Source organism: Marmota flaviventris, chromosome 1 (genome assembly GCF_047511675.1).
Source record: "Marmota flaviventris isolate mMarFla1 chromosome 1, mMarFla1.hap1, whole genome shotgun sequence".
Taxonomy (NCBI): Eukaryota; Metazoa; Chordata; class Mammalia; order Rodentia; family Sciuridae; genus Marmota; species Marmota flaviventris.
Genome location: NC_092498.1, coordinates 44,058,111 through 44,075,702, shown reverse-complemented (window position 1 = coordinate 44,075,702; position 17,592 = coordinate 44,058,111). Strand labels below are relative to the sequence as shown.

General features: G+C 36.4%; 1 protein-coding gene across 1 annotated transcript in view; it reads right to left on the bottom strand.

Annotated features, from left to right (window-relative positions):
* Positions 1–6,521: 6,521 nt before the first annotated feature.
* The window catches only part of Cav1 (caveolin 1), a 32,571-nt gene continuing 21,500 nt past the window's right edge, over positions 6,522–17,592 (bottom strand). The window contains exon 3 of the mRNA XM_027926483.3: positions 6,522–8,759. Within this exon, the coding sequence (XP_027782284.3) occupies positions 8,418–8,759 (342 nt within the window). The 3' untranslated portion in view covers positions 6,522–8,417. The remainder of the gene's footprint in view (positions 8,760–17,592) is intronic.

Genomic DNA, 17,592 nt, shown 5'->3' with positions numbered 1-17,592 from the left:
AGGGCAGAGACTGGACCACATAAGACTTTATAGGTCTTGGTACAGGTATTCAATTTTATACTGAGTGCAATAATATGTCATCAGAGGATTTTCTGCTATAGTATATGTCTGTGTGTGTGTGTGTGTGTGTGTGTGTGTGTGTGTGTGTACATGCATGGGGCAATTTATGTTTCTGTGTAATAAATGACTAAATGAGTTGGGTACAGAGCAAAAGTGGAAATAGACTAGCTAGGACAGACCAGGATTTGAATGACAAATGTTCACACTGAGGTAGTAGCTGTAGAAATGAGGCAAGAATGCCAAAGCAAGATGTGTCATGGAGATGGAACTAATGGAATTTGCTGGATTGGCAATAGGGATCATGGCAAGAATATTTCAGGGAAACTCCTAGATTTGGGGCTTGAGTAACTGCCTAGATTACCAAACAATTTAAAATTATGTAGAATATTTTGCAGGATGGAGGAAGCATCAACAAAATAGTTTTGAATAGGATATAGGAGAAATATCTGTGAAACATCCAAGGAGAGAGAGAGTCCAGAGGTCACATGGATAAAGGGACAGGAAAAGGTTTAGGATGAAGCCTGGGGAATTTTCAACATATATGGTAATGTAGAGGACCTTTGAGGAACAAATTATCTCAGAAAGAGAACAACAAACTGGATTACAAATACCATCAGAAGCAGACATATTTAGAACAGAAGGACCAAAAATTTGTATTGTCTAAAATGAACACTTTGAGAAAAGGAAATATAATAGAGTAACAGTATGAAATAATAAAAGAAATCACAAAATAATTATGTATAACATTAGAATAAAAAATATAAGAGTTGAAGAAACCTAATAGATCGGATAAAAGTGACATAAAATCAGGTTAAGAATGAATTAGTTCACTGTAAGACCAGATTGAGAGTCCTAGGAAATGTGAATGTTCAGAGGCAGAGATAATATAAGTACTAACTTGTTTGTTTTTGATTTGCGTTTTTCTTTTCTTTATTTCATTTTTTGGTCCCAGGAATTGACCCCAGGGCACTTAGCCATTGAGCCACATCCACATTCCCAGACCTTTTTATTTTTAATTTTGAAATAGGGTCTCACCAAGTTGCTTAGAGCCTCATTAAGTTTCTGAGGCTGGCTTTGAACTTCTGATCTTCCTGCCTCAGCCTCCCAAGAAGTACCAGATACTTTGGGAACCACTGAAGGAGAAAATATAAAAATGGAGAGAAGAAAACATTTGAAGAAGAAATATGGAGAAATATTTCTAAAAGAACAACTATAGACTGAAATAGTCTACAGAGGACTAAATGGGAAATACAGATCTCTTTTTTTTAAAAAATCACACATAGATACACTTTTTAAATCATACACTAAGATATAAAAATATCATAGACAAGGAGAAAATGATAAATGACACAAATGACCTAAGTCTTTTAAATAGTGATGCCAAATGCCAGATGCAGTGCAATAATCTTTTTAAAATACTGAAAGAATTTGAAGATAGAGTTTTACAAGTAACTAATTTGTCATTCAATGTGTGACCACAATAAAATATTCTGAGACATACAAAGCTTTCCAATCAAGAGACTCCCACTGAAAATACCTTTAGAGTAAGTGGCAAAAAAGAACAAACAGAGAGAGAGAGAGAGAGAGAGAGAGAGAGAGAGAGAGAGAGAGAGAGAGAGGAAGGAAGGGAAGAAAAAGAAAATACATCAATTAACTCAGGAAACCTTGGTAGACTTGCCATTTTCTGAAGGAAAAAAAAGCTAATATTAAGAAAATGAAGAAAGCATATCACTTCCCCATTTGGTATATTCAAAATATCTCTCAATTAAGCTTCTGGATAGTGTCAGCATGATTGGCATTGCTAGTGTAGGAAGGCCAATGTCATAAATGTGTGCTAAAATTCTCATATAATTAGAGTAATATATATAATCAGAAAGTATCAAAAAGAAAAAAAAAACTAGAACACTGGCAATAAAAATAAGAAAATAGAAAAAAATATCAATAATCTTAAATTTATTTATAATAGACTGAATTTACTACTTAAAGAACAGACTATCAGGATAAAATACACACTCTAACTTTGTACTGTTTATAAAAAACCCATAAAGCATAAGGAAGTAGGGAAGGTTGTGCAGGACCCAGATGCCATTCACCCAGCAGTGTCTCTGATTGGCATGCTGAGTGATTCGGTGTGTAGTGGTAGAGTACACTGTCAGTACTGCTGTGGATGACAGCCTTAGGGATAAAATACTGAGAAAAACATATTAGAACAGTGCTGATGTAACTAGAAGTAAGCTGATATAGTCACATAAATATCTAGGGAAATAAATTTAGGAAAAAGCAATTAATTAAAGATAGAAAGACTCACTAATCAATTCATAAGTAAGATACAATATTTCTGAGGAGGTACCAAGTGAAGTAGTTTATATATTCTCTGTATACATAGATATACACACACATGTTCATGTGTGCATATATGTGTGTATGTCACCATTGTAGTTATTTGATTTGGGGATGAATTCTTAGGTGTTAATGATAATGATAATTAAATAACAAAATAAAGAAATCAAATCAAATATAGCCTCCTGAGGAACAATAATGGTATTGATTTCTGATATACATTATGTCTAGGAACCTGGAGTAAAATGTTATTTTAAAAACCTAGGTGGCTTAAAAATATGATGCTAGCTAGGGTAATTTAATAATGTCTAGATAATGTCTACAGATAATTTTTCTAAGAAGTTTGCCTGTAAAAGAACATAAAGAAAATAGTTGATGATCAGAGAAGGGTCTGAGGACAAGAAAAGTATTTTTTTTAAAAGAGAAATATAGACACATGATGTTTGTAGGCAAAATCAAACAATCCAGAACACAGGGAGGGGTTGGTTGTAAAGAAGTTAAAGGAGATAACCAAGGGAGCAAAGATCTTGGGGAAATGAAGAATAGGACTTGGGTACCTATGAAAGAATTGGCTTTTGGTATGAGAGGGAATCATCCATTTTAGCAGAAGGGAAATAGACGATGGGAGCAAATCTAAGTAGATTGTTGTGCATTCTGGGAGGAGAGAGTTTGCACTGATGTTTGTATTATGGACTCAAGCAAGTTGGGTAAAAAATAACACCTACAGAAATTCATTATCATTCAAGGAATTGGCAAATTTAAGGTATGAAAGTCAAGTAAAGAACGGAGATTTCTAGAGAAAAAAAATAGCAGTTCTGAGTGTTAATGGTAAAATGGTTCTATCAGTTATCTGTTTTTTTTTTTTTTTGGTCTAAATAAATATAAACATTATGGTTCAGTTCAAAATGGGTGTTTCTTCTATCAGTGAAATATCTGCCCTGGAGTTTGTACATCAACTAATGTTAATCATTTTATATTCTTAGAAGTCATTAAGCTATGTGACAAAATATACACTCTTATGAAACATTTTTGTGTTGTAAAATCTTTTATTTAAATCTATAAATCAATGATTTTGATAAGTTTGTGAGCAGTTTTAGTTTTATATTCTAAATGTAAAATGTTTTGATTTGCATTTTAATTACCACCTATGTTTTTAACTATTACTTATTCTCAGTAGAGATACTCCTTGCTCTCTGCTTTTTGGCATTACCGCTAACTGTATGGTTTGGTATCCTGGTTCAGCTCCCAGACCCTGGACTTAGACTCCATGGATTCAAAACCCAGACTTTACTGGCTGTGTGACTTTGGGCAAAGTACTTGATTCCTCTGAGCCTCAGTTTCCTAATATGTAAAGTTGGAATGATAATGATAATACATATCATTTGAGGTTATTGGGAGGATTATGTGAATTAATACATTTAAAATGCATAAACTTGGCACTTAGAAAATATTACAAGTTTTAGTTGCTATTACTTCACTGTTGAGAAAGTTTACTCCAACTTTGCTCACACTACTTGCTTATTATACATTCAAAGTGGATGAAATGATTCTACAAGTTTGTGGGAACAGGAATCTTCATGAAGAGGAAGAAGGCTGAGAGCTCAGAAGCCACATAAAGTTAGGTGGAGGAGTGGGAGGAGCAGAGCATTGATACTGAACACACAAGTCCAAGACCACTTATTTATGAGAGCTGGTGACACAATACAACACTCTAAATCTTATTTGTAAAGTGAGAATATCAATACCTATTTTGAAATCTTACACACATACAATAATGCCTATAAAGTAGACAGAAACTTAGAAATAATTCAACAATTTAAAGCCCTACCCCATCCCCATTTTTAAGAAACAACAACAACAAATTAGTAGCATATTTCACATATAATTTTTATCTTTCCTTTTTTGGTTAAGATTATCAAGACTATATTTTCATGTGGTTATTCTATTACATAAGATACCAAAAAGCTAAAAGTAGTCTGTTAAGTTCATACACCAAAATTTATTTAACTGACTCCCTGTGTTTGTATATTTATGTTGTTTCCAACTTATTATACTATTGACAACCAAATAACAAACATCTATAATGATGAATCTTGGTATGCCTTTGTTACTTTTATTTAGTAAATAAAATTGTAATTTTATAAAAATTTAATTTTATAAATTTTATAGAACTTAACTGTCCACCAGTGACCTTCAAAAAAGTCATGGATGAAGGCATTGCCTTTCTCATCCTCACCAGTATGAACATTACCTTTATTTCAATCACTGCATACGTAGGTGAGAATAGTATCCCATTGCTCTGATGTTATTACCTCCTAATAAGGTTTTCATGTGATTGTCATGCATGTCCTTTTGTAGATTATCTTTTTATATCTTTGCCTATTTTTTTCTATTGACAACATCTTTTTCTTAATTTATGAAAACTATATTTTAAGTATATTATAATGCGTTGCATGATATAAGTTTCTCAAATGCTTTCTTTTACCACGTTCTATCATTTCTTTTGTATTTGTTTCTACAGTTTTTGGTATAGCAGTACAACATTTTTATGTATTCATAAAATGAATTTTTTATGGCTTAACATTTTGTATTATGTTAAGAGTGTCTTTCTTTACTCTCCCTTCTCTAATTTTAGCATGTGGATAACTTAAAAACCAGAACATTTGAATATCAGCACTCATATGCAGGCAAGTGAAAATCAGCTATTCAAATATAGCCCCATTCTGCTGAACTGATGTGTATTATTATGTTAACTGACATTTATTAAATGTGTGACGAATGCAGCTGTGATCACCAATACAGAGATAAGTCCTCCAAAATCACCTAATTATTTTTTTGTGCATCCAGAGTTGGAACTGTTTCCTGTGTATGGCTGAATCACAATATAAATAAGTCCTAATTTTGTTAATATATATTCATTTAGAGACTCAAGTAATAAAACCAAAAGAGAATCCTTGTTTATATTCACTTCACTTATTCTGCTTGAACTAGAGATGTAACTTCAGCCTGGATCTCAAATGCTGCCATGAGCAGAGACTCAGAGGCATGTCTTCATGTGCATCTGGAAAAGGAATTGTTGGGTAAAAACAAATCCCAGAGTGAGTTACCAACACAGAAGTCTCAGTATTTCCTTGGTAGTCCAGAGAAAGGATGAACTCTGTAAATTGTGTGAAATAAATTTCAGAGTGAGAGAAATTAGAAGATCTCCTTTGCAAAATTTGGTTTGGAAAACATTATTCTGGATATTTCTTGAGTGTGTTTTTGAGTGAAAATTACATTTAAATTGATAGACTGAGTAAAGCAAATGCCCTGCCTAATGTGAGCACACTTCACCCAAGTTGAAGGTCAGAGAAGAACAAAGACCAGCCCTCTCCCACGTCAGAACTTATGCTTCATTGCCCTCAAACTGGGACATCAGTTTTTTCCTGCCATTAGATTCAAGTGAAAAATAGGGTTTTCCTGGGTCTTGAGCCTGCCAGACTTTGACCTGGACCTTCAGTGTCAGCTGTCCTGAATCTTCAGCTTGCTGGCTTACACTGTAGATTTTACAGTTTGTTGGCTTCCATAATCCTAGAGCCTAGACTTAATACTAAATCTCTTGCTCCCTATTTTTATCTCGGTTGTTTCTAAGTTCTATGGGTTTTGTTTTTCTGGAGAACTTTGACTAATAACAGAAGTCCTGAATATAAACTTAGCCAAGGATCAAAATAAATGATTACCTTTTGATAAATCCCAGTTAAGCCCTGGCAAAATTCAAGGCATTGCCTCCTAAATGCAAATTGTGTCCTTAACCAAATGACTGTGTTAATATCCAACACACAAGGTTGTTGAGGGCTCATATTAGATAATAGATAATAAAACATTAAGCCAACTGCTAAAAAAGTCTTTGTTATTAATTACAATTTTATCTGAAGTAACTCATGAATGGCAATGACCTTAGCAAAAAGATCCCAACTAAATGATTGGTAATAATTGAAAAGTAGAAGACCATTACTTGCCCCCCTCCAATACAGTACTAGCATGTGCACATGCACAACACACATGCTCACTACATACAAACACACAGACACAAACACACTGACACACAAAACCCTGTTTTGAGGAAAAAATAAAGTTGATGGTTTAACTGTTAAATGTTTTTATTTGTGCAGATTTGTAACTTTTATAGGACATGCAGGATAAAAAAGTGTAAAATATATCAGTAAGCATATAAAATTTCAGCAATTTTTCAGACCAGCAATTAATTTGCATGAGGGACTAAGCCTCTATACAGAACAGACATGTCTTGGGATATACAGTATACAAACTGAATCATAAAGCCGTTTCCCAAATGATTTTCCTCAAATAAAGATAAAAATATCTTTACACTTAAAAAGTATGCAGTATAGTATATTTTTTCAGTTATGTACACTGCTTAAAAGAAAAAAAAAAACTATGTCCACGCCAGTGTCTGTTTTAAATGCAAACGATCATAGTAGGTAACAGATTGGTAATAAAACTGTCAAGAAAATTGGAAGAGGCAAAAAAAAAAAAAATCAAGCAGAGTTCCAATAAGTGTATGAAAATAAAAAATAAAAGCGTAACTGGAGGTTAAAAAAAAAATTTTCCAGCAGCAGAAATGCAATATGAGCAGGAGGAATAAAAAGCTTTTGGAGGTACCAGGCAGCTTTCTGTATGAGTCAGGTTTACAGGTGAAATTCCTCAGTTTGAGTTCAGAAGAACTTGAACTTATTCCAGCAAAATTACCTCAATCTTTTATTACTGCCTCCTCCCCCATCTTCTCTCTGAGCAAAATGATGCTTGGATTAGGTCCAAGGCTCCTGGCAGGGGGAGGGGCCGAGTGTCACAGCGTAGCAGATGGTTGCAAGGCTTTACTCAGAAGGGGTCATGTTTGCAGCCGCACTGACAGTCTCACACAATGGCCTCCATTTTGACAGCCCTTCCCCAGAGGCCCACTGATCAGCTGAAAAGGGAACACAATGTTGAGCCACTAAACCACCCTAGTGATGGATTAGTTTGGATTCAGGAAAGCGTGATTATTCTTGAAAATAAATGAAGCTGAATAGACATGCTGACCTCATTCAGCTGATGAGAGGCAGGGAAAGCTGGCGTCTACTCCTGCCAGCCCAGAGAGGGCTCAGCCCCATTCGTCCACTTTCATTCATTTTATCGGGCTAATGTTGACCATACTTGACATGGATAAAGATGCTACATGATCGAGTGCAGACAGGAGCTTCCCCAGGTTCTGCATCTCAGAGTCAGAAACAAGTATAGGGAGCTAGGCAATGGGTTTTCTTTCTAATTTTGGTCTTCAGGGAGGCTGCTGATCTAATGACAGTTGATGAGTTAGATCCTACTTGAAAAGGACCGTGTGACAAACAGGAAGGCACTTAGGTTTTGTTATCTCTACAACAAATACTGAGGCACAGAAAATTTCAAGAAGAAGGAATGAGTGGGGTCATGTCAATGCAGAAGATTATGCTTTCTAACTTGATAGGGATCACTAGATCCAATCGGATTACTAAGATGAATGGCAGCAATTCATTAACTCCTCATGATGGGGAGAAAGTGTGCTTAAAATCAGCCCACATACTTGTACACTCATGGCCACAGCCTGGAATTCTTTCCTCCTTATAAAATGATCAATATTTTAAGAATAGGCACTTGAGGTTATTGGTTCTCTTTTATCCCCTCCTGAGTTCTTCATATTTCTGTCAAATTATCTTTCAACAATATGTTCATATGTTAGCCAATAAACCAATGATCCACTTGCAAATCAAAAGGTCAGAAAAAAACTGGAATGGTTTTAAAAAAAATTCAGATCACCAAAAATAGATGAAATAGCTCAGAAGAGACAAATAACAGTTATGAAAACTGAGAAAGTGATTTCTTTGTTCTGAACCATGATAAATCATTCATAAATTGTTGCACTAGCAACTTGAAACTTGGGATTGGCACCAGGAAAATCACAAGGAAAAAAAAAGGAATAATGAATACTTTTATCCTTGAAATGTCATTTATATTTCTTTCTGCGTGTTGATGCGGATATTGCTGAATATTTTGCCAATGGCTTCAAAGAGTGGATCACAGAAGGTGTGGATGTAGATGGAATAAACACGGCTGATGCACTGAATCTCAATCAGGAAACTCTTAATGCACGGTACAACTGCCCAGATGTGCAGGAAAGAGAGAATGGCAAAGTAAATGCCCCAGATGAGTGCCATCGGGATGCCAAAAATGGTGGACAGTAAGCGGTAAAACCAGTATTTTGTCACAGTGAAGGTAGTGAAGCTGGCTTTCCAGATGCCATCGAAACTGTGTGTCCCTTCTGGTTCTGCAATCACATCTTCAAAGTCGATCTAAAAGAAAGACGTTAAAGAATATGAGCATGCGACAGAAGAAAACACTACTCAGAATTTATACACATTTATTAGTTCTGTTCTAGTCCTTTGTGAGACGCTTGAAAGCAAGCAGCAGCAACAGCATCACTTAGAACTCATAGGGAAAACATATTTGGGGTCTACTTTGACCTTATTGTAGCTATAGTGGAGCTTAATAGCATTTTAACATGTTCCCCAGGTATTATTTTACCATACCAAAGGTTGAAAACTACTACTGCTCTCGGAACAACCAAGTGGATGCGATTAAATATCTTGCTTAAAATTCAAACCCAGTGACATGGATAAGGTCACTGGGAACTCAGTAAAATACAAAGAACATGATTAATTAGTTTGGAATTAATTTATGACTCTTCAAACACCATTAGCAGAGTTCCTTCAGGAAATGAGATCATTGTGAGCTTCGAGGCACAGAAAAGTCCTCATGGGATGGTGAGACTTGAACAGGGCTTGGGAAGTGGGGTATGATTTGGAGAGGAAGGAAGAAGGGCCTTGGAAATGTTGTGAGCGAGATCCCAGGAAATAGCTAGGGTGAGGACAGTGAGCACCACAGTCAGAGTAGAATGGTGTGATCAAGCATGGAAAGACAGGTTGAGGCAGGACTTCATACTGTGAGGTCTACTGGGGATGTCGGACGGAGCAGGGAAGCACAGCCTCAGTCAGTGCAAGGCAGAGAGACTGAAGCAACAGCCAAAGTTGGGGACAGTAGGGTCGAGCTGGAAAATGGCCATAAAAACAAACAAATAAACAAAGGAAAGAAAAGAAGGGATTCCAGGGATATTGAGGGAAGAATTCATACGTCTTAGTTACTTCAAAGAGGTGGGTGGGACTCACATGAGCTTTGAGCTTCTGATCTGAGGACAGAGGCGACGTTAAGTAGTACATTAGAAAAAGAAGGTAGTCAAAAAAAGGGGGGGGGGGAGGGAAAAATATAACCAGAGGTTAACTTTTGAATTAAATAAATTAAGAGTGAAGTTTTGGATAATGAAAGATATGATTATCAGTGATCCACCCCTAATGAATCCTATAGATGTCCTTTCGGGTGGGCTTTAGGAAGTAAGGAAATGAGTTTGCAGTTGCAGGAAACTTAGAGCCAGTAAATTCTTCTCTAATGCATCATCTGCATGTATGTCTTCTGGGGTTTCAAACCCATCAGAGATGGTAGCTTATTGGAATTTTGTAAAAGAAGAAGGGCAAAGGCCACTTAAGCACACAGCAAAGGAGGAACTCAGAATAAAAACTTTCTCAATAGTATCCTCTTGTGGGTACCTAATCACCTATGCAATTAGTTTTTAGAATTTGTATTAACCAAACTAGAATTAACTAATGCAGAATTAAACACAAAATTATCAACAGAAATGTAGGGCAGCACCAGCTCAGGTACTTGTGGGTGGCAGCTATCTGAAGGGATCTAATGTAATCTGGAATCCAAACAAGTCAATGAGATCCAGTCAAGCTCAGGATTAGGGAATGAGGACTTGGATGACTCTAAGGAGCTGCTCAGTGCCAAAGAGTCACCTTTGATTCAACACAATAAAATGTCTTTTGGAAAAAGTACATGATGCTTACCAATTTTGAAGCTTTATTTTCTAGAACATTCTGTTTCTTGATCTATTGCCCAATTTCCTAATAGTGTAATATGCAAAAATGGTATGGTTATAATTCTGTACATGAAGTTAAATAGATTTATTATCATTCTAATATTTCTTTGTCCATTTTGATCAGATTTTTTATTTATTTTTACTTTTTTTTACTTGTGTTTTTTAAAAGGTTGTAGGAAACGTGGCAAATTGGATCAACATTTTAATGATATTTCTATGTGACTTTGATAATTGTCTGTAATGAGGTTTTGTTCTGACACTGCATTCTTCCCAAAGTTTTAAACAATAAACTTGTGATTTTCCTTTAAACCCTCACATTTTCATTTTTTATGAAATTATTTTGTAAGAGAATTTAATGAAGTCAAAATTAATGTATTAGAAGATCTTTCTTGACATGGGGTCACAGGATGAGCAATGGTTAATCACAAATACCCTGAGATGGGTATAGAAATTTTGAGTGTACAAAGTGAAAAGGAGCATTACTTTTATTACAGAATAAAGCAAACTACCAAAGAAAGCTAAGAAGTGGTTTACTGGAGAGAGGCAATTCCTTGCTTCTACAAAGCAGACTCTCAGCAGGTCTGCATTGAGAGTCTCTTGCAAGGAAAGGAATCATTCCTAACATTTGCTGACAGGTTATTAGAATCAACTGTTCTTGATATAACTCATAGAAAGTCTACAATAAATTATTTCCATTTCATAAAAAATGTGAGGTTTCAAATGTTAATGAATTTCACAGGCAAATAAGAAGCTTAAATCTGGTCTAAAATAAACCACTGCTTTGGTTAATACCACACTTTACAAAAACATTTTTTCATGTTTTCTCTAAGGTGAGCATGGTATTTCATAGTAATTAAAAGGCACACAGATTTTTAAAAAAAGACTTTGCTGGATTTAACCCTTTGGGAACTAATAATCCTTCTAGCATGACCTGTGAGGACAGTATTACACCTTGTACACAAATAATCCATGTCATATAAACATATTCAGTTTTTGAAGACATCTATGAACATATGAGGATACAAAGTATTTCTTGACAATAATTTTTCCAAACATAAATATAAATACTTCTTTCAATGATCATATTGGAAATTCAAATGCTTTCTTTTAAGTTACTTAGTAAACTTTGGGGTGTCTGTATTTTCAGTACTTTCCAGAAAGAGTTAGTGAGCATCATTTGTCTCAAAAATCCAAGTGAATTTAGAGCAGGTCTCCAGGGCTAGACAGCAATAAGACCAAAATAACATGTTATATAAATATATTCAGTTAGTTGCTGCTTTTGCCTTGAAAATTTGAGGTAGTTTAAAACAATATTAAAAGTACAGCTGGAAAAATAAAGCAAAGCAGCTTGAAGAGACACAATGAAGATAGAGGGAAAACTTGGTTTCACTCTACCTCCTTTTCCACACCAAAAGGTTTCTGTGAAGAGTGCAGGAGGGAATGCACATGAACTACTCAATATGGGCACAGTGCATTGCAGTATACAAAATGCCCAGTAAGTAGCAATGTTAACAATTACTTGCCCTGGATGCCTAGGTTTTTTAATGGACTGTATTTTCAGAGATTCTCAGTTGCAAAGCACACAGTGGCTTAGAATTCAACCCCATAACTGACTCAAGACCACTAACTTGCATCTGCAATCATCTTCATCTCAGTCCTCTGAGACACCTGTCATTATTCCCCTTTTTACAGATGAAGGTACTGATGGAGGTTAAGAAATTGCTCAATATCACCCAGATGCTAGGCAGCAAAGCTTAGCCTTGGCATATTTCAAGTCTCCACCTTTTGCTTCTGTATCCCTAGGGCCCTTACAATGATACTCATGGTTTAAATTTCACCCAGCTAGATGGGTTTCCTAAAACATCACATTTTTGATTATTAAAAGAATGACTCTTGCTAATATTTCCACTTTAAGTCAGGACACCTAGTAACTAGGATGTTTTGCAGTTGTGGTGCTGATCCTATTTCTATGGCTCTGCACAGTATATTCTCACAATCCTGGGCACTGAGCCAGGGACTCTCACTCTAATTGGCAGATATGGAAACTGAGGCACAGGATGATTAAAATGCACCAGACATTCTCAAGGTCCCAAGTGAGTCAGTGGAAAAGCTGAAATTAGAACTCACAATTCCCAGGACCACGTCCAGCCTTCTGCACCACATTGTTTCCTTAGGAACTCATTCCACCCCCTCCCTGTACCTTCTCTGCCTATCCCATTCATTTCTCTACTTTCTCATACATGTATTGTCTTTAAGGCATGGACTTGAAAGTTATCTCTGCACAAGCTTAGGAGTACTATTCTTTTCACAATGTAAACACAGGCATATTTGTACATCACCTAGAATGAAGAAAACTGGGAAGAATATTTTTAGAAATATTTTCATTGTACATTTTGATTTGCATTCAAAATGCACTGAACCCAATAAAGTTCTGCTAACTGAACACTTATGTCATCAAAGGCAGTTCCAAATCCCACCTCAATCAAAGCACAGTTATTTCAGTAGGTTCATAGATATTTAAAGCTAAAAGGATCCTTAAAGAAGTGGAGTCCTGTTTGAGATAGAGAAACTGTTGACCACAGCTGTCACTTGCCTGAGTTAAGGATACCTTCCCATTTAAAGGCAGACCCAAGATTGGAACTGAGGCTCAGGAACTCTCCTGTGCTTTCCTATTACTGCTGCTGTCCCACATATGCCCCAACAGTCTTGCTGCTATGTTCTGTGGACCACGTGAAAGGAAACTAGGTTTGCATCTGAACTTCAACATCATCTTGCTCTCAAGAGACCCCACAGGTCTATCTGTTGAGTGATTGATAGTGCCTCTTTTTGCCAGTCCCCAGTGTGTTCATTGCCTTACGTGCAGCATCAGCTTGATTAATCTCTCATCAAAACAATCATGATAAGTTCTGTTTCCTAGGGGACTCATTCCAGTTGCCTACAAGTTGCCCCCTGAAGAAGTACTTTCTGTTTACTGAGATCTGGAGTACAATAAGAATTAGAAATGTGCTTAAAAACAAAACAAAACCAAAGCCCAATAGGTGTAGATTCCTGTAATTTCTCAGAATGGGAATGGGATGCCTCCAATGAAGCTGAGCTGCTCTTCCCAAGAACTGATTTTCTGTTCCACAGTCTATGGAACAAGTGCTCTTCTGGCAAGAATCATTATGCAGACCTAAAGACCAAAAGCATGAACGTGCTTCAGTGATATTTTTGTCTCAATAGATGCTTTATAAGGAGGCAACAGTTTATATTACTAGATTTTTATAAATGATGTCAAATACCTTTGTACAGCACTGGCTTATGATGCTTCAATTTCAGAAACATAAGTTAACAAAAAAAATCTAGCAGCAGATGTCAAGAAAAGCAATCTGTCTTGTTGTGTTTTGATAATACTTGGCTTGTGCAGTAAATCTCAGAAGATTTCATCCTGTTAAATGTTATCTGAAGGCAATATTTTAAAACAGTTTATATGTACACAGGATTAAAAGAAGCACAGTCATTTTTTATCTCAAAATATGGACATTTTATTTCTGAATAAGGAATTTTCAAGAAGGAAACTTTAAATAAATCTAAGATTTCAGACACAGTGATGCTTACACATTCTGTTTCTATAGGTAAATATCTTTTCAGTCTCAGTGGAAACTGTGATTGTGTTGGAACATATGAAATGTATTATATTAGATCATAATTAAACACTTTTGGGCTGCACTGAATATATAGAACATATTTTTAAAATACTGAAGATATTTATTGAAGACTATCTGCCAGCATTCACATTCCCATTTCTGTGCTACAGATTCCTAATTGACTCAGGTAATTGGAATAATCCTTTGATCTCATAGGAAATCATGGCTGATTTATACTTAACATTGTCACTTAGTCCTTTTGGTGAATCATTGGTTCAGTGTAGACATGTGACTTTATTTTGACCGATGATATTTCAGAGTAAGACTGGTGGGTGGGACTTGCTTCCTTATGAAAAGAGGCTTTTTGCCCCTTTCTTTTTGCTTAGAATTGGGTGTGCTGCCTGGGTGAAGAAAGTCATCTTGTGACCATGGGGTGACTTTTTTGTATGATTAAAAGGATAAGAGATTAGAAGAATTGCAGCTTTTGTGATTATCAAGATACCAAAATAATGCAGCAATGTGGGTCCCCTGACTTCTTAAGTGACACATACACACTTATTTTTAGTTACCTGTGGCTGGAACTATTCCTAGAACACCCTTTCCAGTTGGTTAACATAGTGTACACCTCTCCTTGTTTAGAAATATGGGTCCCATTTCTGACCTCATCATTTCCTTCCAACACTACTAGACTCTTTCCTCACAATAAGCTGCCTAATCTGTATCAGGACATGTTTGCTTTACATAGTTTTAGGAAAGCATGAGTAGGCTAACAAACTATGTGTGAAACTGTTTAATATATATATTTTTTTCATCTAGAAAAGTACATTTAGATGTGTTAGGCAGCAACTAAGGAGTGTCTCAATGATTCCCTTTCCTGGAATTCATGCCCTGTGTAAAGCCCTCCCCTTGAGTGTGGGCTAGAATTAGTGATTTACTTATCAATAATAAAACATGGCAATTGCAATGGGGTGTCACCTCCAAGATGACATTACAAATGTCTGGGTATCTGTCTTGCTTGCCTATCTTGCTGTCCAGTTTATTCTGCTGGAAGCCAGCTGCCATGATGATGCCCTGTGGAGAGGTCCATGTGGAGAGGAAGTAAAGGAAGCCAACAGCCATGGAGTCACCAAGGCCCTCAGTGCTACTGCCTAACAGGAACTGAATCCACTATGTGAGGGAGCCCTGGCATAGTAAATCCTCTCTCAACTCTCCTTTGAGAGGACCCCAGCCTTGACACTTGGATTGTAGCCCTATGAGAGACACTGAGCAACTACTCAGCCAAGTCATGCTGATTCCTGATACAAAGAATATATAAGATGATGAATGCTTGTCATTCTATGTCACAAAATTTTGGGGATAAATTTGTTATGCAGCTAGAGACAAAGAATAGAATTACAAAACAAATCACTTTGATTATCATTTCTTATTTTCTATTTTATGTGCTTACAGAAAAGATCTGAGGCAAAGTCCGGAAATAAAAGGACACATAGCATTTTCAACTTTCTATAATTCACACCAAACATAATATTAGAAAAAATTTAGGCTATTTTCTAGTGTTTGTGTAGCACTGTTCACCCATATACCTCAAATAACTTGGTTTTATAACCAGATATGCTGCAAAAATTAAGAGCCACCTCCATCTAGAAAATCTATCACCAAATTTAGGCTCTTAAATATATTGCTCCTGAAGGCATAATATAAGGTTCTTACTTCTCAGGAATTCTTGACAAGAGAATTGTGTGACAAAAGAACCAGACAAGGAAGGATGTACGTTAAAAATGCAGATTCTCAGGCTTCACTTGAGACTCAACTCAGACTCTCTGTGGTGGGGCCTGCGGATCTGTATTTTTAACAAGATTTCTCTCCTTTCTCATGCAGTAGACTATGCTAGTGTATGCCATGGCTTTTCAGATTTAATGACAGTTCCTTTTTGTCTATGCCACTCTCTCTACTCCATGCCTCACAGCCCTGGGTTTCATCCTGCTTCTTCCTAGGACATCATTGTGTGCTGGATGGCATCTGGATTCTAATGGATAAAGGAATGGAAATGCTCTTGGAAAAGCTTTTCCTCATTTCAACCTACAAATGTTTGTTTTTGGACAAGGATAAACGACCATTATTTATTATGAAAAACACTCAGACAATAGAATTCCTAAAATAAATAATGATTTATTTTCATTATTCTACACTCAGTATAAACAAATGCATGTTTTTAAAAATCAAATATGTATTTCTAAAATCCTAATGTATGTACTAAACCCAGTCAAATGGAGAGAGGGTCTAAATCAATTTCCAATTCCTTTCTCTGTTCCCACACATATTTCCAACATGTTGAGCTGCCTTTGAAGCTGATGGAATAAATGTTGTGCAGGAGTGTGTGGGTGCAGGGAGCGTTGAGAAACAGCACAATTAAATGTTACCAGAACACAAGAACTTGGCTCTAAAACCCATGTGTTCTCAGGGATGAACTTTACTGGGCCAAACTGGCACTGTTGGGGAGAGGCTGCTGTGTTCTTACAGCTTGTACTGAAAGCAGGAGGCCTGGAATGAATTGTTTGTCCCTGTGAGTACAGAGATCTCAGTGTGATCCACCCGAAGTTTTAGGAAGGATAGAAGTCTGAGTCTGTTCACATTGATATGTGTTCTTGGACTTGAAGGCTGGCTACCTTGAAGTGGTAGATACTAGGCCACTTCATCCTACAGAAGATTGCTTCTTAGGGAGGAAGTGAGAAGGATCCTTTGCTAACTAGGGCTTCAAATAGAAGAGGGCAGAAAGGTGGGTATTTATCTACCTCTGTAAGCGAGTGAAAAGTTTTGGGGTGGGAGATGTAGGATGTGGAGGAAGCTGCAGTCTCAGGCCTGGGCCTCCCACTTGGGCCCAGTATGTCTCCCTTTGGACTGAGTTGTTTCTTGTTGCTTCTCAGTCATCATGGAGGCTTGGAATAATATTTTACATTTATAATGCCCAATTTCCCTTGTCTGCTTCTCTTTACAAACTTAATAAGTTCTAGGTTATCTTCACAATCCGAATGGTGTACAGCATCTTATTTCCCATTAAGACTATGGAAAGGTCAGAAGTAATAAGTGACTAGACCAAGACCAGGACTTAGAGCAGAGCCTGTGTCTATTGAAACCATCTGCTGTCTTCCATAATGCTTAGCAGTGCCACGTACATGGGAATTAGCAAATAAACATTTCTTGGTTGCATCATATTTTTTTTTGAAAAGATGAAGGGATACATGGCATTTCACTAGTCATATTATCCCTTAAGAATTCTTTGCCAGGTATCACAAATGTAATTTTATTTATCTTTTTATTTTTTGGATCCTTTTTTATTCCAAATGACTTTCTTGTTCACCATAGTTTTATACCATCACCATTCTCAACAGGAAATAGAGGTTGGAGACTTGGTCAGCCTGGGAAGCCCACACACAGAGAAGCACGTGATTTAAGCTCCAAGTGTCACCTTTAAGGAAAAATGATTTTGAAAATACAGATTAAAGTATGTTTTTAACTTGATTAGGTTTTGTCCCAGTGATCTGAATAATTATGATTGTGTAGCCCTGG